We start from the raw sequence: 20,954 nt of genomic DNA on the forward strand, positions 1-20,954 counted from the left end.
TGGTTGGTTTTGGTCCCCACCTGGCAGTGCTCAGCTTTCTTCTGGTTCTGCATTCAGGTATCATTCCTGGCAGACTTGGGAGACCACATGGGGTGCTGGGGATCGAACCTGGGTCATCAAGGCAGTCAGTCTAATCCTCTGTACTATATCACTCTGGTCCCTGACATTGAGTGCTATTATTCTGCACCCTCCAGTTTTATGGTTTTCTTCTGTCTCTTGATTAGCCAGTGAGAATTACTCTTAAGCATTCTTGGTGTTAGATGAGGGAGTTGGTGTAAAGGCCTGGAGGGCATGTGTTGGACGTGTGAGTGCTGGAATTCTGTTTGTGGCACTGCATGGTGCTCCAAGCATCTCGGGGAGAGTGGCTCAAAAACCACACACGCAAAATTAATGTGAACCGGAGAGATAGATAGTACAGGAGTTGAGGTGCTTGCCTTGCATGTGGCCAGCCAGGTTTCAGTCCCCAGCACTGTGTGTTGCCTCCTGAGCACCGTTAGGAATGTCATCCCTGCACACAGAGCCTAGGGTTAAGGCCTAATAAGCACAGCGAGGGGTGGCCAATCCCCCAGAAATGTGTGTATGTGTGTATTTATGCACACATGCACACATACGTGCATACATATATACATAAATTTGAATATATTATCTGCATTTGTACTAGAAGTTTTATGAGCTCATTGGAAATGACTTTTTAGAGTATAACTCATGAGGATAATTTTACATGGGTTAATTGCATGCAAACTAATTTTTATGTTCTTACATTTATATTTCTTTTGTAGGAATAAAATGACAACTGCTAACGATGTGAATGGGATTAAAGCTTTGTCAGATGACCAGGTAATTAAAAATGCTTTTATCCGATTCTTGAATATAAGGAAACTTAACAATTTTATAGTCTTACCTTTCTTTTTGTGACACACTTTTAACAGATTAGCAGACAGATTAGCAAATTGTTGGCAGTTTAATTTTAGAGGGCTTTGCTTTTTTCTCATTTATGTCTCAAGCAAATTTTCTAAAAGCTTATCTTTGCTTAAATCAGTCATTTGATTGCTCTCTTTGTTCAGCACCTGAAAAACAATGGGAACTCTCCTAGCCTGCCATTGTCTAGAAAGGTTCTTAAGTCACTCAATCCGACAGTTTATAGAAATGTGGAATATGAGATTTGGCTGAAGTCTAAGCAAGGTCAGTTCAAAATCTTTTAGAAATTTACTTTGTAGCAAATTTAAGTCAGCTTGATACTAAATTAACGTATCGATATTGTTTACAGTCCAACAAAAGCGTGATTATTCCATTGCTGCTGGCTTACAGTATGAAGTTGGGGATAAATGCCAAGTAAGTGATCTGTGTAGAGGAAGAAAGTTATGTTTAAAATCTGTTCTAATTGAAATGAAGAAAATGACCAAAATTTGAGTATGTTGATAATTTGATATTGCAGAATGTATTGTATTATATATATCACACACAGTTAGAGTTTTGACTTGTTTGTACATGTAACCATATCCACTTAGTAGATTATCTGCAGGTCATTTTTGTATATAATGGGAAATGTGGCCAGGGATACTTCCTAACATACACTGCACAAAACAGTAGCAGACTAAAGACCGTCACTGGCATGATTTATTCTTGACTGTTAGAAGGTAAACCTCATTTACTTTGTGATAATATTGTTTGTGAAAAATATGTAGGGAGGTCATTGACTGGAGCATGTAGTAGTGTTCTCATAATGTGGTATTTGCAAAGAAAGGAGATAAGAATGTGATTAATTAGGTGCTTCTTTACATCATTGTCTTAAATGAGCTCTAATTGAAGATCTGAATTGTGAAAGCTTTTACTGCAGTAATTTGGAGACCTTGGGAGGAAGTAAGAGTCAGCCCAGGGCCTAGGGCACCCACCTTGGTAACCAAGATTGTTTCTTCGAATCTGAGCCAGGGAGTTTCAGTTGGGACAGTCCTCTGTGGCTGCTGTTGCTTTTGATAATTTGTTGATAAATTAGATACTAGAGTATTTTATTTCTGCCCATACTACCCTGTTCTGCTATTAGGAAACTCAGAATGTCTGAAGGTGAATTGTGTAGTCAAGCACATAAGGTAAAATTTTAACTTCAGTAAAAGCTTTAAGAACCAGAGAGATAGTACAGAGGATAGGGCATTTGCCTTGCACAAGGCCAACCTGCGTTCGATCCTGGCATTCCATTTTGGTCTCCAAAGCACTGCCAGGAGAAATTCCTGAGTACAGAGCCTGGAGTGACCCCTGGGCTTGTCTGGGGGTGTGTGTTGGGGGGTTGGCGAGCAGCCCCCTCAAGACATGACATTAAATTCTTGGAGAGGAAGGCAAAGTCCTGTCGTGATTGGTAATAAAACCTTCATTTAAAACTTTGATTTGCTAATACAAAAAGGTTGCTTAAAGCAGTTTTGCATGCTTTGGGACACTGGTATAGTGAGTGGCAAGTATAGCATTTGACTGTGGAAAGAAACCTTTTATTTTTTATTGTTTTGGTTTTGGGGTAATACCCTGCAGTGTTCAGGGCATTATCATTAGCTCTGTGCTTAGGAGTGACTCCTGGAAAACCAGATGTGGTTTTGGGGATTGAATCCCTGGCCAGAATCAAGGCAAGCATCTTAACCTTTCCCATCTTCTGGGTTAAGCTTGTTTGGGGCCATACCTGGCATTGTGCACGGCTTACTCCTGGCTCTGAGTTGCAGGGATTACTGCTGGTAGGTGCTTGGGGAACTCCCTCGGTGGTGCTGGAGTCAGCTTTGTGCAAGGCAAGCTGCGTATTCCAGCTGCTGCTTTTTTTTTTAAACACTGATTTATCATTGGCTTAATTACATCATGGAAATCTTATAAGTGCATCAAGTTTTGTAAAATATCCAAGCTTGGCATCTTTCAGTATGTCTGTCACTGCTCCCTCCACTGTGGTTCTCCTACCATCATAGTGTGTGAGTGGGTGATACCTGTTATATGTTGGAAAAACATGATGGATCTATTTCTAGGGATACTAGAAGTTCAGGTTGTTCATTTTAAATACTGGGACAGTTTAATCGTTGCTCCTGTTTTGAGAATATTGCTATGTTCCAGTTGGTGGCCCTTAGGTCTATGATACATACCTCATTCCATCTCCATCAGACCTGTGATGCAGGTTCTTTCATTAGCCCTTTTCATATCCCTGGACAGTGAAAAATCAGATAAATAACTTGTTCAAGGTTATTTCGCTGTAGGTTAAAAAGTCAGGTCTGGAATGCTGGAGCGTATGTGCAAAACCGCGTGTTCGGCTCCCCTCTTGCTTAGAACCGTAACGGCTGTGTTCCAACATGTTGCAGTTTTTTGAAAACCAATTTTGAATAATTTTAGGGTGGTAAATAGAAGTCATTATTTTAGATAAAAGGCATGTAGGTACCTTTCTAAAAGTTATTTTTGCCATTATGCATACATTTTTTTTCTCTAATTCAAAGAAGATAATAGTTTAAAATGATAGAGGATGTTGGTGACTGATTACTCTTTCTGTAATTGTTCAGCAGGTTAGGTTTGATCACAATGGGAAATTTCCTAATGCAGACTTTCAAGGGGCTCATTCTGAGAATGGACCAGTTCTGATTGAAGACCTTGGAAAGAAGTATGTACTGTCTTCTTTCAGACCTGTGTGTTTGCAGTTCGTTAACTGTATTGTCTATATTTGTATACGTTTTGTGGAAAAATATATGGGATTTAAGTTTAGTCATTTGCACACTGACATGTTTTTAAAAAACTTGTTTGTTGTTTAAAATGGCGTTCTTCACAAAGGCTGTTTGGGAAATTGAATATATTGTAACTATAAAGTGGGGTCTTAGAGGCATTTTTCCTTTTTTTTTTTTTTATTAAATATGGTTTTCCATAGATGTCAGACGGAGTAATACAATTTTAAGGCTGAATTGCTATTTGAATTTCCATTGTACATTGTTTGTTACTTTAGATTCCCCATAATTCCGGTTGCTGCTGCCTTTCATAGAGGAAAAAAATTTGACACCTAAAGCTCACTATGGAGAAGTTCAGACAACCACAGACATAAAGTGCATAGTAGTGCAAATCACAAAATAAGCATCATCCGGTTTCTGTAGCTAGTCGAATTTGATAATCTTTTATCCTTAACCTCAAATTGTTTTTTAAAATGGGAATGGAGTTGGAGTCTTTTAAAGGAAATCCCAAACTTCCTACCATTTCTCCCTCATAGGCTTTAAATATGTCTCGTGTCAGTAAAGATGAGACTTCCTCATCTTCCGTATCAGTTGTTGTCTTCTTTAATTTTTTGTGATTATGATCAAGTCCTTTTAGTTTTCTGGGATTTTTTTTTGGGGGGGGGGTTGGTGTAGAAAATAGTGCTTTTGATTCCTCATCTTTTTGTTTGGGGCCACACCTGGTGGTTCTCAGGGCTTACTCCTGGCTCTGTTCCAGAATCACTATTGACGGGCTTGGGGGACCATATGGGGTTCCAGGGATGGAACCCGGGTTAGCTGCACATCTGGTGGCAAATTTCGTGTACAGGGCGAACTCCTGTACCATTGCTCTCACTCTGTCTTTGATTAAAATCACATCTGAAAACTGAATTCTTTGTACTTTGTTTTTAAGGACTAAAACTGAAAATGTGAAAATATGTGAAATATTTAATAACGTATTTTCTTCTTCATTTCAAAAGACACTCACCGAAGAACCTCAAACCACCTCCTTCAGAAAGCTGGAATACAGTGTCTGGGAAGAAGACAAAAAAGCCTTCCACTTCTGGACAAAATTTCCATTCTGGTAAGAGCTCATCACACTCTCTTTCCTTTGGCTTCCTTCTCCTTCCCCTCCACATTAACAAAAATACAGGGCTGGAAAGATAGTATAGGGATTATGTTGCTTGCTTTGCACATGGCTGTCGCTGGTTAGATTCTCAGCACCACATATCCCTTGAGTGACTCCTGAGCACAGTGGTGTGGCCTCCCCCATATTTATGTTAAGTCACTCCCTCTTTCTCACTATTTTGTTGTTCAGATTTTGATGGCCCAGGGTTGCATGCAGTTCTGACTGGTACTTCTGGGGAATCACACATCAGGTTGTACTTGCTCCCGGCTGCCGGGTCTACCGAGGTTGAGGTGCTTGTACGCTTGTGCAGCGAGGGGCTCACTCTTGGTTAAATCTGTGCTCAGGGTGTTGCTGTGATACTCAGGTTTACCATCGGGTGTACTTCCTGCCTGTGGTGCTTATGTACAATTGGCTATGGTGTGGCACCACGGATCTCAGACCACAGAGCCGCCAGGATTGTTCGCTGCATGTGGGACACTGGGAATTGAACTCAGGACTATATACTTCTATGACAGGTGCTTTAAGTCACTGCACTGTTCTCAGGCTCAAGTTACTCTTTCTTTTGGAGGAGGACTTAGGGTAATTTGGGTTGTTTATAATAACGGTTGAGGAATTTTGATTTATTTTTTGTCTCAGACATGGATTATAGAGGGCCAAAGAATTCAAGCAAGCCAATAAAAGCCCCCTCAGCACTACCTCCTCGACTCCAGAATCCTTCGGGAGTGAGACAGCATGCATTTTCCAGTCATTCATCAGGGTCACCGTCTCAAAAAGCCTCCAGTGAGCACAAAAATCTAAGTAGGACCCCCTCCCAGATAATACGGTAAGTTTTCCGAATCTCTGAGGTCTGAAAACTTAAGTGTAGAGAGGTAGGTCTTTTATTTGCTACAGTATATAGCTTTAAACCATTGAAAAATTTGTATAGCTTTCTAAATGTATTGTGTATAGTAAACCAGATGAGAATCTTAAGGTTTTTGTTTTTGTTTTTGTGTTTTTAAATGCAAAGTAATGTTGAGGGATAAAAGACTTCGTTTGGTTTTCTTGTTTGGCTTTTTGAGTCACACCTGGCAGTGCTCAGGGATTACTCCTGCTGGTGCTTGGAAGGCTATATGGGATGCCAGGGATTGAACCCTGGTTTGGCCGTGTGCAAGGCAAATGCCCAACCCGCTGTACGACACCTCCAGCCCCAGGATAAGACATCTTTATTTGGGGTGGCTTACAGCGAGAGAAGTTTCTTCTTCTCACAGTTTTGGAGCTCATAAGTATAAGATCAGGGTGTCTCTGAAGGTTCTGGGATGACTGGGTTTCATGCCTACCTCCCATTTCTATGGTTGCTGCAACCTTGCTACTTCTGTCATGTGAATACATCTCTCTGCTCCTCCAGTGAGGGTACCTGGTGTGACTTCAATGTTGAGCAAAGACTATTCAGTATCAGGCCTTAGGACTTGAACCTATAGTTTGGCTGGTGGGGTGAGGCACGGGGTGGATAGGACAATCAAATTTATATAAAATTTACATTTCAGATTAGTTATATTTTTCAGTTAAAAATTTAGGTGAGTTAATGTTGTTAAAAATTCAAGATATTGAAATGGTTATTTGTTCTGGTAATTCTTCGTGTTCCTTGTTTCTTGGCAGTAGAGTTTTAGCATCTGTTGGCTACAGGCTGCTGTTAACTTCGTAGGGCTAGATTCCCTCTTCAGTGTACATAGTCATAGTGGAGTTTTCCAGAAGTTGTGATGTAATGATGAATATGTGATGAGAGTGACTCCAAGTGTCAGAAGAAAGCTGTTCTTTCTCTGGGCTGGTGGTGACTATATCTGGCTCCCCTACTTAATTGCCTCCTCCTTTGCCCGGAATCTGTGTTAGTTACCAGCTCATAGTAACTGAATGTGGTTCTCTGCTAATGTTTTCAGTCCGAGGACCCAAGAAGACTTTATTTTTACTATTCACTTTCGAAACCAAAAAACAGAAGTTAACTATTATAGGAATTTATTAGCATAAAACATTTTTCTTTAATAAAATTATTTTTTAGTAGTCTAGGAAATAAGTGTTTTACTTGAAGCTCGGAATCTTGAAGATTTTAGAAAACAGCTGGAGAGATGGTATAGGGGTTTTGATGTTTGTCTAGCTAGCCTGCAGCTGACTCTAGTTTGATCAAATCTTAAATAAATGTCATGGGTATAGCTAAATTATCCAAAGACAAAGTTACTTTAGGTAGCCTGTGTTGCGTCTTTTTCTGAGGCGTGTTTTGTCATTTGGCAGGAAACCTGACCGTGAGCGAGCTGATGACTTTGATCACGCAGGTCAAGAATCTAACTATTTTGGCCTCTCCCCAGAAGAGCGAAGAGAGAAGCAAGCTATAGAAGAGTCCCGTTTACTCTATGAGATCCAGAACAGAGATGAACAGGCCTTCCCAGCTCTTTCTGTATGTATAAGCGCTTGTGAAAAGCCATTGTTCAGAAGTCTCTTCTGATTTTCATTTTCATCTGCTGTTTCCATTGTTTCTGGTGGAATAAGGTTTCTTTATACTCAGAAGAGTACCTTAAAGATCATATAATGAGGCCTAAGATACTATTAGTTGATGGCAGAATTTAAGTAAGTAAATCTGGTAGCTTTTTAAATTCATAATTTGAATTGGAACTTTTTAGTCTAACTGAAGTAATCTGTAGTAGAGACTCAGTCATTTATTTAATAAGACACATCTTTAAAGTCAGGAAACTTGATTTTCATTTACTTCTCAAACAACCTGTATTACAACAGGAGCTACGGTTGAAGCTATCGCTGTTGGACCTGTGTGTGTGTAGTCTGTGATTTTTCCTGCTGCGTGACTAGCTTAGTCATGGGAATCCTTCTCCAAGGAGTGAAATGTTCTCTCCAGGTTATATTCTTTGGAGGTGTTAAGAGCCGATCTAGTTTTCACATAAAGTGGAAGTGAGTGCACTGTGAGGGTCAAGAGCGTTTGTTGGTAGCACATGCTGGCCTGGACTCCCGTACCGCAGACCTTCAAATATTGCTCTGTGTTATCAATTAAAGAAAACTAGAGCAGTGTGACCGGAGATTGAGAAATAGTTTGTTAGAATGGAATCCTCATACTTCCTATGTTTTGACAAGGCAGTTTTAATCCTGTTGTGGACTTGACAGAGATTGGTCTTCTAGAACAACATTCTTCAACCACTGATCTTCAGTGCATTCATAGCTGTGGAAAGATTGAAGAATGCTGCGCTACAAAACCACCTCAGAGCACCGATACTGTTCTCAGTTGTGTGAAATGTTTTCTCAGAGCTAGGAGTTAAAATGCTAATGCAGCTTAGAAGCGTCACTGACTCTGGTTCCCATGTTTTACCAATTAGAAACCTGGATCTCAGGCATTGCTTAGGAGATATGTCACTAGTAGCATTTTCAGTGATGAATGAATCTGAAATGCACTGTACCTATTATTTTGCACTGGGATTTTCCCCCTGCAGTGAATTATCTAAATGCTTGGTGTCTGGGGTGTGTGTAGTCTTTGGGCAAAGCTGTCAGCACAGTTTGCAAGGTGCACGTTTGGTCAGGTGATTTCCTAAAATGGGGATAGGAAAATTTGGTCACTGTTTGGTTGCCCAATACTTTGACTTACAAAGCTTACTGCTGGAGAGCACATAATGAAGTCAGAATCTTAGAACCTGCTTTTCATAGTCTGGGAGAGTGGTCAACATACAGAACTAAGTTTTGAAAGTTTGTTGGGTAAAAAGATTGTAACACAAATTGCTGGGTCTTGTTTATTTTCAGAGCTCATCAGCCAGCCAGCCAGCCTCTCAGAATAGTAACCCGAGTGCCCAGAGAAAATCACATGTAAGTGATAGGAAAGGAAGCAGGCGGAGAGTGGACACCGAGGAGCGAAAAGATAGAGGTACGTCATGTCATCATTTGTCGAGAGACCAGACAGTTCTAGTCTGCTTGAAAGTCATACACTGAGGAACTGTGCATGTGACTCGCTGATACAGCTTGCATGTGTGAGCCCTTGATTTATGTTTGGTTTTATTTTCATGATTGAGGTCACTTCTCCGCGGGCCGAGCATGGTGGCTGGGGGTGGCTCCGGGCTGTCCTCTGGGCCATCGTGTTGCCAGGAATTGTATTTGGGCTTCCCACGTGCATAGCCTGCTCATAGCTGTTGAACACTCTTTCCAGCCCATTTTTATTTTTCCACAGTGTACAACCGGCAGGTGGGGTGGGGTGGGGGCGGGGAGCGGGAATGCAGTGCTGGGATGGACAACACTTAGCAAGCATGCACACGCAGGGCAGGTCCTTCTCCACCTGAGCCACACTCCCAGCCCTAAGGCCCTGGATTGAAATTCTCTGCTGGGGGGAAAAAAACCTTTCAAAGGTGATTAAGGAGTTCAGTGACACATTACTGCTGCATAGACACATTAGCTCAAGCTTAAGTTGTAGTCTGTTGAGTGTCTGTTTGACAGTTGCATTTCTTTCTGACTCGACATGCTTCAATAGTACTTTTGGTTTTCTCTACATTTTTCCCTTTGTCTTCATACCTAATTGGTGACTGACTTTTTGAAAAATTTTGATCTGTTTAAGACTCTATCCATGGACATACGCATTTGGATAAAAAAGCCGAATCAAGCACATTGGAGGTAAAAAAAATATTAATTGTATCTGTTCTTTTAAATTCTGTGATGGTTTAGTGGGAGGAGATGAAAATTATTTTGTTATTTAATAACTTAAGTCTTAGTGAAGTAGAAAGCAGAGAAACAATGGAGGAAAAGGATGGTGGTGGTGAGAGTTTTTCAGATTTATAACTTTCTTAAAGGTACATTGTACTTTTTCTTAATTGGGGGGAGAAAAACGTGTGCTTTTCATTCTAATATGTTGACCTAGTTCAGGAGAAAGCTGGTCAGAAATGATACCCTCAAAAAAGAACTTAGTCTAGTAGTTTGGTAATACAGAGATGTGATAGCATGTTCCCTACTCCTTGGATTACTGAGAGGGTAGAATTAGGGAGCTAAGGGCGTCAAGATTACCTCAGAATGTGAATCTTTGTAATGCAAAATTACTTTTGTTTCTTTGCTTCCAAAGAGTATTAGTGAAGATAAATGTGCAAGAGTTTCATCACCATCAAAGTCAAAGAAACTAGAGTGCCAGACTCCTGCAGAACAAGTGAGTTTACTTTGTCGAATTGAAGATCGAGTGCCTCTTGTTTTCTGGCATTTTTCACTACACGCCAGTGCGAGATGGATGGCAGTTAGGCAGACACCCAGCTCAGGCCCATCCCAAGCATTGCGAGCACTGAGGGTTGCAGGGCACTAGCGAGTTCTTGAATTGAACCAGTGACCTGTTTGACCAAGAATTGGCCACTTGTATGGGGATGGGATGTGTGTGCGAGGGCGTTACTTCTGCTGTGCTTTGCGCCCACCCCTCCTTGGGGCCTCTTGAGCCCCACTCACTATGTCCAGTTTTTCTTTTTTGTTTGGGCCTCATCCAGTGGTGCTCAGGAGCTATTCTGGCTCTGTTCAGGGTAACCCCGGGTGGTGTTCCAGGGACCACATGTGGTGCCAGGGATTTGAAGCAGGGTCATAGCAGCCTCATGTAAGGCAAGTGACTCTTCTTTCTGCTACAGTCACTGGTCCTATCACAGGGAGCCTTGTTTCATGATTGCCATTGTTTTTGACATGGAAATAATTTTTCTGCATTGATTTTGAATTTGGTGGTGGTTGGCTTGAAAATTAGATTTTTGAAGGAAAATGCTAAAGTTTTGCTTTATTTCAAATCTTTAATAAACAGTTGTTCACATCCTGTTTTAATTTTGTATTTTCTTTGGGTCTCACTCAAAATATCCGGGACTCTAGGTGATTGGGTTGGGGACGTGTTGTTACCAGAATAACCCAGGACCATTATTTCTGAAGTGTGTGCTTCAGCCCTTGGAGTCAACTCCTGGCTCATTTGATTGTTATTTGGGCCACTTATTTATTTATTTATTTATTTATTTGTTTGTTTGCTTTTTGGGTCACACCTGGCGATGCTCAGGGGTTACTCCTGGCTGTGCACTCAGGAATTAACTCCTGGTGGTGCTCGGGAACCATATGGGATGCAAGGCAAATGCCCTCCCTGCCTGCTGTGCTATTGCTCCAGCCCTGTGGAACACTTATTTTAAAGAACGATGGCAATGTAATTGTTAAGGAGATTAGAAAAATAATACATTTGGGGTCACTGCAGATGCTATAAGCATTACCAGCCATATTTGAACACCTAATATTGGGCCCACCAGTAGAGGAATATCACTAGGAATGGGCCCATGGCTCCTGAGCACTGCCACCTTGAAGGAAATGAAACAATGGCAACAGGCTGGGGGGCGGGGGGATACAGCGTAAAGGGCTTGAGCACAGACTATGTATATGGGAGCCCTGGATTTGATCCTCTGTAACACCTGGAGTGACCCCTAAGCCCTGGCCAGAAACAAAAATGAAAGACTAGCAATTCAGATTTTACAGTGACACTTAGACACTTTGATTCAGAGTTTATAGGAGCAGAGAAACTTATCTTTTCCTTTCAGTTAATATTTTTATATTAGCTAGAGAAGTTTATGATTTTATGGTTTGTCATGTGAGGGAAAAAAATTTGTGAATTTCCAGGTTATTTTTTGATTGGGCCCCACATAGCTCTGCACTTAGGAAGTAGTTTGTCAACTGGGATCATACCGGATACTGAGAGTCAAATTCAGGTCAGCAACGTGCAAGACTAGCAACCTATATGCTGTACTTGCTCTCAGGCCTTTAGGGTAACTTCAGTGATTTTACTTCCTAACCTTTAAAGGTGTTAATACTAAATTACTTTGAAGTTGATTTCTGGTTTTTTGTTACATTCTTGGCCTAATTGTTTAGAATTAAATGTGTTGGGAATTCTCAGCTTGCTGTGTTTTCCTCTTTCTGAGATCAGAAAGACCATTTCTGTAGAAGCTGCAGTTACATAAAGTACAGGCAACTCAAGGTACAGTAGGTGGTTAACTTTAGTGTTAATCAAAACGAATTTGTATTTTCCTTCCAACCCGCTTTTCTTGAAGAAGCCAGCAGAACACGTGTCTTTGTCAAATCAAGCTCCCCTTCTAGTTTCTCCAGAGGTTCAACTAACTCCTGCCGTGCCTTCCTTACCAGCCACTGTGCCAGCCTGGCCAAGTGAACCTACAACTTTTGGACCAACAGGTTAGAACAGAACTTGATCCGTAAGAAGCTCTTTGCTGTTAGGCAGAGTCTGCTGTCTTTGGCGCCTCACGTGGCTTTCTCGGTCCTCCACATCCGGGGGGACTGAGTGTAGGTGCGAGCATTCGCTTGAGATCTGTCCTGACACCCGGGAGCGCGGAGCTGTGGAGTGCTGCTCGCTGCTTTCCACACCTGCTTGCTTGCCCTGCCCCTTCCCCTGGAACCCTTTGCCAGACTCATACATAGTCCTAAGGAGTGTTAGATGACATTAACCACGGGTGGTTTGGTGTCGCGGCCAGAACACAGGCTCCTGCCTCTCCTCTCCACCCCCCACCATCCCACATTGGCTCGAAATGATCATGCCCAGGTGTTTGCATGCTTGATCAAAAGAGACCTGCTCTTTCCAGTATTTAAGTGCATGCTGTTGTTCTCCAGCTCTGTTAATTTTCCTTTTTTCCCTTCTGTTTTGTTTTGTGCTATACCTCATGATGATCAGGCCTACGTTATGCCTCTGTGCTTGGGGGTGGTGGGAAGAGGGTGCAGATGGATTGAGCCCAGAGCTCTTGGATGCACAGCCTGTCTTTCTGGCTCTCCTACCACATTCTTTACTCCTCACTGCTGTGGCTGTGGGGTTGGAACTCAGGGCTTCACGCGTGCAAGGCAAGTGTTCTGTTTTCCTGAGCTACATCCCCTGCCCTTCCCACCTCCCCTTTATCGTTTACTTTCATGTGAACTCATATATGTAGAACACACTTGTTTTCTTTCCTCCTCCTCCTCTCTCTTCTGCCCCCTGCTTGCTCAGGGATCACTTCATTGGGGAGCCGTCTGGGGTACCCAAGAATTAAACCTGAATTAGTCGCATTCAATGCAAGCAGTCTTACCCACTTTACTATATAGCTGTTGCCCCTTTTTGTACTTTTTTTTTTAAAAAGCTGTTTTTCTGTATTCTTTCCTCGTAATAGGTATCCCGGCGCAGATTCCTGTTTTGTCAGTGACACAGACTCTGACCACGGGGCCTGATTCTGCTGTGTCCCAAGCTCATTTAACACCCTCTCCAGTTCCTGTGACAATACAAGCAGTTAACCAGCCCTTGATGCCTTTGCCTCAGACACTGAGCCTCTACCAGGACCCGCTCTATCCTGGGTTTCCTTGCAACGAGAAGGGAGACCGAGCCATCGCACCACCTTACTCACTGTGTCCCACCGGGGAAGACCTGCCTAAAGGTGAGTTGCTTCCCCTCGTCCAAGTGGGTCTCACTTCCAAGTGCAAGGGAAGCTGTGGATCCTGCAGCAAGTTTTGGAAGGATGGCAGAGGTTTGACTCCTAGCTCTCCTGCCTCCGCTTCTGGGCTAATATTCTACTTGTGTCGTTGTTGGAACTTAGAGGTATTTTGCTTTTGCTTTCTTTGCTCCAGAATTTGATTTCATGATTTTTAACCTGGAGAAGTTAACAGAGAAATAGTGCACATTTTATTTATTTTTAACCCAGATTTAATTGGAAAAAACATTCACTGTAATTTGTAAGCTTAAATATTAGCGTAGAGAAAACCAACATTGACTCTGTAGTAGCAGATCCTACTTTGGTTGCATTATAGTTTCACATCTGTTTTTATATCACAGACTAGGGAAACTTCCGGTAGGCACAATTATCTTGGGAACTGTGTATTGTTTGAAGGTACTTGTGATTTCAGCGAGTGATCATGTATCGTTTCTTTTCAGATAAGAACATTCTTCGATTCTTTTTCAATCTCGGTGTGAAGGTATTTACGTTTTATCATTTAATGTGATTTTATTTGGAAATAGTACTCTAAATTGTAATTTAATCATGTCAGTAAACTGAGTTTCATTATTAATTTAGTTGTCATTTTTAAGAACCAGTTTTTCCGAGCTGTGTAGTTTGTTTTTGGTGGTGCTGAAGCCCTTAACCGCAAGGAAGTTACTCTACCCCTCAGTTGTCTTGAGGAGATGCTTTCCCGAGGCATCAGGTAGAAGTCTGGGGATGGAAGTTCGGCACCATCAATGTTTAGTTGTATCAGCCGGGCCCAGTTCCTTGGTCTGGTTCTGGGTTTGTTTATAGAGTGGGGACAAAGTCTAGCAGAGTAGGCAGAAAGATTGTTCCGGCTGAATGCATGCTTTGCAAGGAAGAGGCCCCGGGTTTGATCCACAGCATGGTTGAGAGAGACTCTCGCTTCACCCCCCAGGAACCACAGAGCTGGGAGTAGCCCCCAGCATCACCAGGTCTCCTCAAGGAAGAGGGAGGAGTTTCAGTGGCAGCCTCCCTTTACTGAAAGTCTCACTTTAGTCTTGAGCATGGTCTGGGGCTCGTAGGACAGACCTGGTATTCAAGATTGTCTGCTCCTGTGCTGCCATTTTCTGCCAAGTCCAAACCCGTTAAATAGGTGGCCTGGGAAGGGGTGGTGGGCACACTAAGATGAAGGGTTGGGGCACCAGTGCAGGTCAAGTTCAGCAGCTGGTGATTGAGATTCTTGAAGCTGGAGATGCAGCCGCTTGTCTCCTGGTGTTTTTGAGATGCGCACCTCTCAGACATTTCCTCTTGCGCCGAAGAGCACAGAGATGGGCCAGTGAGCATGATGCCCTGGCACTGGGCTCCTGGGGGGGGCAAGGGGTGGCTCCTGGCACCCTCTACTGGAACTCCAAGTAAATTCTAACATAGGAGCTAGTCTTAAAGGTCCTAAAGCAGTGTCTTGTCTTTTTACCCCTTTGTTACCCATTTTCATGTTGTCTATTTCAGTGGTTTGCACTGCAGGTTTTGTGGTCTTTGGCAGGTATGAGTGTCTTTTGTGGGGGTGCTCACACCTGGTGATACGCAGGGGTTTCTCCCAGCAGTGCTGGCAGGGAGCATGCTGTGCTGGGAAAGGGCATGAGAACCTGACCTTGAGCTCACTCTTAAAAGTCTTTTGTGTTTTACTCTTTTGTGTCTCATGCAGGCATATAGCTGTCCTATGTGGGCCCCACATTCATACCTGTACCCTCTGCATCAGGCCTACCTGGCAGCCTGCAGGATGTACTCGAAGGTCCCCGTCCCTGTGTATCCTCATAACGCTTGGTTTCAAGAAGGTCCTGCTCAGAATGAGAGCGATTGTACCTGTGCCGAAGCTCACTTCTCCATGCAGACGGAGGCCAGTGTCAACGGCCAGATGCCGCCGGCAGAGATGGGACCACCGCCCTTTCCTTCCCCTCTGGTGATCCCCCCGTCTCAGGTGTCGGAGAGTCACGGACAGATTCCTTACCAGCCAGACCTTGAACCTGAAAGCTCGGGGCCGCTGCTTCAAGCTGAATACGAGGAGTCTCTGGGTGGCAAGAACCTGTTTCCGCAGCCGTCCTTTGGCCCGAACCCGTTCTTGGGCCCAGTTCCGATCGCTCCTCCGTTCTTCCCTCATGTTTGGTATGGCTACCCTTTTCAGGGATTCATCGAAAACCCGGTGATGAGGCAGAATATCGTTCTGCCGACGGACGAGAAAGGAGAGCTGGACCTGCCCCTGGAGCATCTGGATGTGTCCCGCGAGTGTGGGTCCGTGCCGGCTGGGGGCGAGTGTCAGGAGGCCACCGGCCAGGCTGCCCACACCCTCCCCGAGACCTGCGGGAGCCGGGCCGAGCAGTCGTCCCAGACCCCCAAGGCAGGCCTGGTGTCGGCTTGCAGCCCCCCGGTGGTCGAGAGTGAGCCTCACCTCCCCACTCAGGTTCTGCACAGGGAGAGGGAGCCGGTGCCTGTTGACCCGGAGCCCAAAAGGACCATTCCAAGTGTGAAGGAGAAGCCGGAAAAGGTGAAAGAAGCGAAGACTGCTGCTGATGTGGTCGCTGGGGCCAACTCTGTGGAGAGCAGAGTGCAGAGACCAAAAGAGGAGAGCTCAGAGGATGAGAATGAGGTCTCGAATATTCTGCGAAGTGGGAGATCCAAGCAGTTCTACAATCAGACTTACGGGGGCCGGAAGTACAAGATCGACTGGGGCTACTCTGGCCGCGGAGGCTTCCAGCACTCGCGCGGGGAGGAGTCCTGGAAGGGGCAGCCTGGCCGCAGCCGGGACGAGGGTTACCAGTACCACCGCAGCGTCAGAGGGCGGCCCTACCGAGGGGACAGGAGGAGGTCAGGGATGGGAGATGGCCACCGGGGACAGCACACCTGACCAGTGTAACAGCGTGTTCTAGGGCAGAAACCTTTTCTTAGGTGGAGTGTGTCTAAAGGCTTTAACAAATTTGAAATAAAATCCCAAATTGGAACTCCATCCGCCCCGCCCCCTTCACCCTCTCTCTCACCCTGAACTAGAGATCTTGGACATGAGTTCAAGGGGGGGCCGGGAATTCCTAGTGTTGCTATTTTTCTTTGTTCAAATCTATTTATAGGGTGATTGCCCCCATAAAAGATAGAAAATAAGTTTGTTTAAAGTATTTTTTATAAACAGCTTAATATAAAACATAGATCTAGTGTTTTTTCCTTACATAAGTTTAATTTTAAATGTTGAAAATGTGTGCTTTATAGTGTTTACTAAATCGACAAGGAAATATACCATTTGACACAGATTCCAAACCATAACATTGCACCAAATAGAAATGTATATTTTATTATGCAATGCCTTAGTCATAAACTGGGCTCAAACAGTTCTCAGCCTAAAACACTGTCTTTTGAAATGCTTCCAACCCAAAGGCCTTTCATCTCAATATCTGTCAAACTTGAAGAATGTCTTCTCTTTAATATTACACATAAGGCAGCCTATTAACCGTGTCTTAGAAATGTTGTATATAGTTCTTTTACTATTCATAGGGTATATTTTTGAATTTTCAGTGAATACTTGTCGAACTTGAGATCACATACGAGAACAGATATTTAAGAAACCGTAGGAAATCTAATGAAATGGCTGTTTCCACCAAGAATTCTTAGCACTGGTGTAAATATCATGGTGCCTACTCGAAAGAAATGTAGATGCTATGCATTCTGGAAATGATCTGCATCTGTTAAAACTGCAGAAGTTTTTTAATGCCACTTTAACACTAATGCACTGACAGATTAAAATATTTTGTGAGAAGAAATGTTAAAATTTGTAGCTTGACAGGTTTCTACAGCAACTGTTGTTTTCTCCATGCACCATTGGTTCTCTGCATCACTTGACATTTGTGTGTTCGGTCTCCGTGGCTGGAACTGTTGTACAAAAAAGGATGATTGTGACTTCTCGTTCTTCTCTAGAGGATGCTGCTAGAAGGTGGTTTCGGTTTGCGTTGTGTAGCTGTTACCTCCCAGTAACACGTCTCTGATCCCGCTTCCTTCCAGTCTTTGCAGTATTTGCTAGAAGGCCCCTTGCATGTTGCACTCTGTCCTCATTTGGAGATTGTACTCTCTGAATTAACACAGTATTCATTCGTCTGTGTTACTGCTCTGTAGAAGAAACTAGCTACTTTTATTTGTACATATCAATGTGAAAACCTACCTAACCTTCTTACCATCTTCTTTTGATCAGGAAGTTTGAGTGCTACACAAATAGTAGTAATGGCTCTCTGCATGCTATTTGTAATATACCTAGCCAAAAATCGATTTTTTTTAAAGAGAAAGCAAAATAAAAACATACAATTCACTTGAATTTGACAAACGAAGTAGATGAGTTTTCTGGTTTCTCTAATCTATAGCAATGTTTGGATGCCAGCTAGGCTCAGTGAATCTCCACTGTACTGTAATAATGGTTATTTACCTCTGTGTTGTTTTAATTATCTAATGTCTGTGTAACTGCTGATTTGAGAAGTGATTAGCATTTAGATGTTTTGTAACGTAGGATTATAGAGAGCACTTTGAAAGATAACATTTTATGATGATGGTGCTAGGTAAAAATTTGTAAAGACTGGGATGGTTGTGTGGAAAAGAATTCTGAAGAAAACCTGTTCAGTGATTTCTGTTGTCATCGTCTATGCGAGGGCATTTGAGGAAGGTGTTGCTTAAGCCATTGTTTTTTCCTTAGTTAACATCAACAGTTATTAGGGAATGAGAAGATAGAGGTCTTCCCCTTTTAGCTCATGCTTTTTAATGTAGGGTAGTTTACCTGATATTTTTATGGAAAATCACATTTAGGTGTAACTATCAGGTTGAAAAATAAAGTATGTTTGATCTCAGGAGTCCAAAATAAATCACTTATTTCCAGTGTCCTTTATTTTCTGGACTGGGATTTGATCTCAGTTTCTTCTGGAACAGTTTTAAAGTTGGATAGGAGAAAACAGTGTCCGTCATTTCTTCTCTGTCACTGTCTTACCTCAATGAAGTACCAGAATACTCTTACTCCTGAGGGGATACACTGATGTGCTTCCGGCCTCCCTCTTACCTCCAGGATACGCTGGGAGCCGGGTTGAAAGAGAACTTCAGCCAGTGGTACTTGACTCAGTGACCTCGGGAATCATAGAACTCTGGCTATGTGAGAGTGAGTTCTGGATTGATCAGTCTGGGTGTGAAAGGTCAGTTTTGGTTTTTTTTTTTCTCCTTTAGTTATATTTTGCCTTAGGCTGAGGTCAAACTAGGGCCAAACGGGATATTATCACCCTTCATTTTTACCAGTCATAATGTATACTTAAACGAAAAATAATGTTTTCTGGATGAGAGAAGAATAAAAGCCTAGAAGTGGAAAGCATTTGAATTAGAGTTGGAAATTATGGAACTTCAGTATATTACATTTGGAAGAACACATTCATAGAATGACCAAAGCTCACTTGTTCTTTCTGTCGTAGTTGCTTCTGCTCAAGTTGATTCCTGCCCTGCCCTCTTGGTGTATTTTTTTGTTGGCGGGGCTGCTGGCTTCTCTATGGTCTGTTTCCTGCTAACTCACACTTCACGATGGCTGCCATCAGCGGAGACCCCGTCCCGCCACAAGTGGCAGGTGGGAGTGGGTTTTCCCAAACCATAAATAAAGCCCATCAGCTTACTGAGTGCAAGCCCTGTATGTCCTTGGGGTGTGTTGTTTTCTTTGTGACTTAAACATGCTTGTGAACCACAAAATTGCTTCTGATTGACTTGGTGCAATAAAGTTGCTTTCTAACCACTCGGGTTTAGAAAACACGCAGCCATCTTAGGAACTAGCAATATTTATTTACGCCTCGTTTCTCTGACCATCTGTGTAGATGAGGTCGACTTTCACATGGGTACTAAGCAAGGTCCATTTGAGTGTAGCTGAAGAGAATGCGTATTTGGCTACATGATTTCTGTTTACTGTATTTTGCTCCCTGTTTTATGTCTAAATGCTATTGTTTTGTTGAAAACCTTAATAATGGCTCAGTTTTGATATGTCAGTTTTAAAGAACTAAGGTTTTGCTACTAGTGTTAGCCATAATCTCCCAGTAATTGGGCTTTCCCACTGATAATGGGATGTTTTTTCCTCCCGAAATAGAAGTTTTAGAAAATCCTAGGAAGGGGGTGGGTGCATGTCTTATAATGCTGGGAAACAGCAACTTTGGGGTTGAATTTACTTGAATGGATTAAAAATTGCATTGTTACAGAGCTAGAAAATTTATGTATGAAAAATGATAATAGCCTTACACTGAGTACAAATAATACTTAAAGCATGTGAAGATGTGATCATTTGTGATGTTACTTGTAAAAAAAAGTATATTATACATATCTTTTGAAGTGTTGAAAGGAAAATAGTACTTTATATTCTTTATCATATCACTTTTTGTAAGTGTTGAATATATTCCTGTTTATTTTTCTATGTTCTGTTTTGTAGCCTTAAGAAGTGTTTCAAACATATCTGAATGTATAAAATAAGAGTAAATGCCCTACATGGTGTGATATGCTGCATTATATATAAAACTGTGTGCATATATTAAATTTTGTTTTTGATTCTGCCTGTATTTCTTTAGTTCCAGGGTTAACGAGGTGCCATAGTACTTAAATTGCAAGTTTCAGCAAACCTTTTTCCACAGATAATTTCCATCGGTTTTATCCACTTAGACGATAGTTGTAGGATGTACAAATAAGCCATGTGGTATTTATTTACAACCATGTGGTAATATTATCTATAAACATATAAGAAGTAGATGTAAACGTAATCTGTATGTTACATAAAGAACTGAAACAGACCAAGTAATACAGCTAAGGTTACGCAAATAAGTGATAGAAAATGGATTTGAAACTTCATTAGGTTTGGAGCAGTGAAGAAAACTATTTCAGCAGTTTTTCAGGTATTCGGGATAATTCACAAGTTAAATTGTGCCCTTTTAACAGTTTTTACTCAGTATTCACTTGTTTTCTGAAGATAAATGGTGTGAAAATTTTAGAAGAAAAGGTAGCTAGTACATATTTTATGCACAGGATGGTTTAATTCTGTCTTCATTAAATCAAGCCATCAACAAATATTGCCAGCTGGTCAATGTTTGCTTAACTCAGTCCTCTTTGGTTGTCTAAATTTTCTAAGCAGGAAATTTGCTGAAAGTATGATGATGAGTGAGGGCAGCACGCCGGGGTAGGGTGGGGGCTTGACCATCTGGTTGTTGGAGTAGGGTATTCCAGGCCTCCGGAGAGGCGAGAGGAGGAAGCAGTGCCATGTGCAGCTGGAGCCCTTAGTGACTTCCTGTGATTGGGTGGTGAGATGGAGGATGGTGTGTCAGAGTTTCTTGGACGCAGTTTCTTTCAGGAGGACTGGCTTTGCACTTCGCATGTTTGTGTTCGTGAACTTTTGTTTCTGGGTCCATGTCTCTGGTGTCAATGAAAGAGCAAATGCAGGTGCTCTGTCATAGACCTTATTTTATCAGCTCTGAAAGTCATGAACTTGGAATGAGCAGAAACCAGTTTCTCAGACTGAGATTGGGATCTTCATCACAATCACACAATCACAACCATCCTGTTATTCGTCGATTGCCTTGAGCAGGCCCCAGTAACGTCTCTTCGTCCTAGTCCTCAGATTTTTTTTTTTTTTAGAAAGTGCCATATTCAAGACTCTTTCAGAGTTAGGAGAATGAGACCCTT

General features: G+C 42.4%; 1 protein-coding gene across 3 annotated transcripts in view; it reads left to right on the forward strand.

Moving 5' to 3' along the window:
* The window catches only part of OTUD4 (OTU deubiquitinase 4), a 42,525-nt gene extending 22,696 nt beyond the window's left edge, over window positions 1–19,829 (forward strand). Inside the window, exons 8-21 of one of the 3 annotated variants that reach the window (XM_056118917.1) lie at window positions 780–837; window positions 1,065–1,182; window positions 1,268–1,332; window positions 3,516–3,613; window positions 4,670–4,773; window positions 5,455–5,641; window positions 7,081–7,243; window positions 8,587–8,707; window positions 9,389–9,444; window positions 9,887–9,967; window positions 11,871–12,006; window positions 12,966–13,226; window positions 13,721–13,761; window positions 14,950–19,829. In XM_056118917.1, the coding sequence (XP_055974892.1) occupies window positions 780–837; window positions 1,065–1,182; window positions 1,268–1,332; window positions 3,516–3,613; window positions 4,670–4,773; window positions 5,455–5,641; window positions 7,081–7,243; window positions 8,587–8,707; window positions 9,389–9,444; window positions 9,887–9,967; window positions 11,871–12,006; window positions 12,966–13,226; window positions 13,721–13,761; window positions 14,950–16,146 (2,686 nt within the window). In that variant the 3' untranslated portion in view covers window positions 16,147–19,829. Of the gene's footprint in view, window positions 1–779; window positions 838–1,064; window positions 1,183–1,267; window positions 1,333–3,515; window positions 3,614–4,669; window positions 4,774–5,454; window positions 5,642–7,080; window positions 7,244–8,586; window positions 8,708–9,388; window positions 9,445–9,886; window positions 9,968–11,867; window positions 12,007–12,965; window positions 13,227–13,720; window positions 13,762–14,949 lie in introns of all 3 variants that reach the window. The other 2 variants (XM_056118914.1, XM_056118916.1) reach the window with 2 other exon arrangements.
* Window positions 19,830–20,954: the final 1,125 nt, after the last annotated feature.

Source organism: Sorex fumeus, unplaced genomic scaffold, assembly GCF_029834395.1.
Source record: "Sorex fumeus unplaced genomic scaffold, SorFum_2.1 ptg000039l, whole genome shotgun sequence".
Lineage (NCBI taxonomy): Eukaryota > Metazoa > Chordata > Mammalia > Eulipotyphla > Soricidae > Sorex > Sorex fumeus.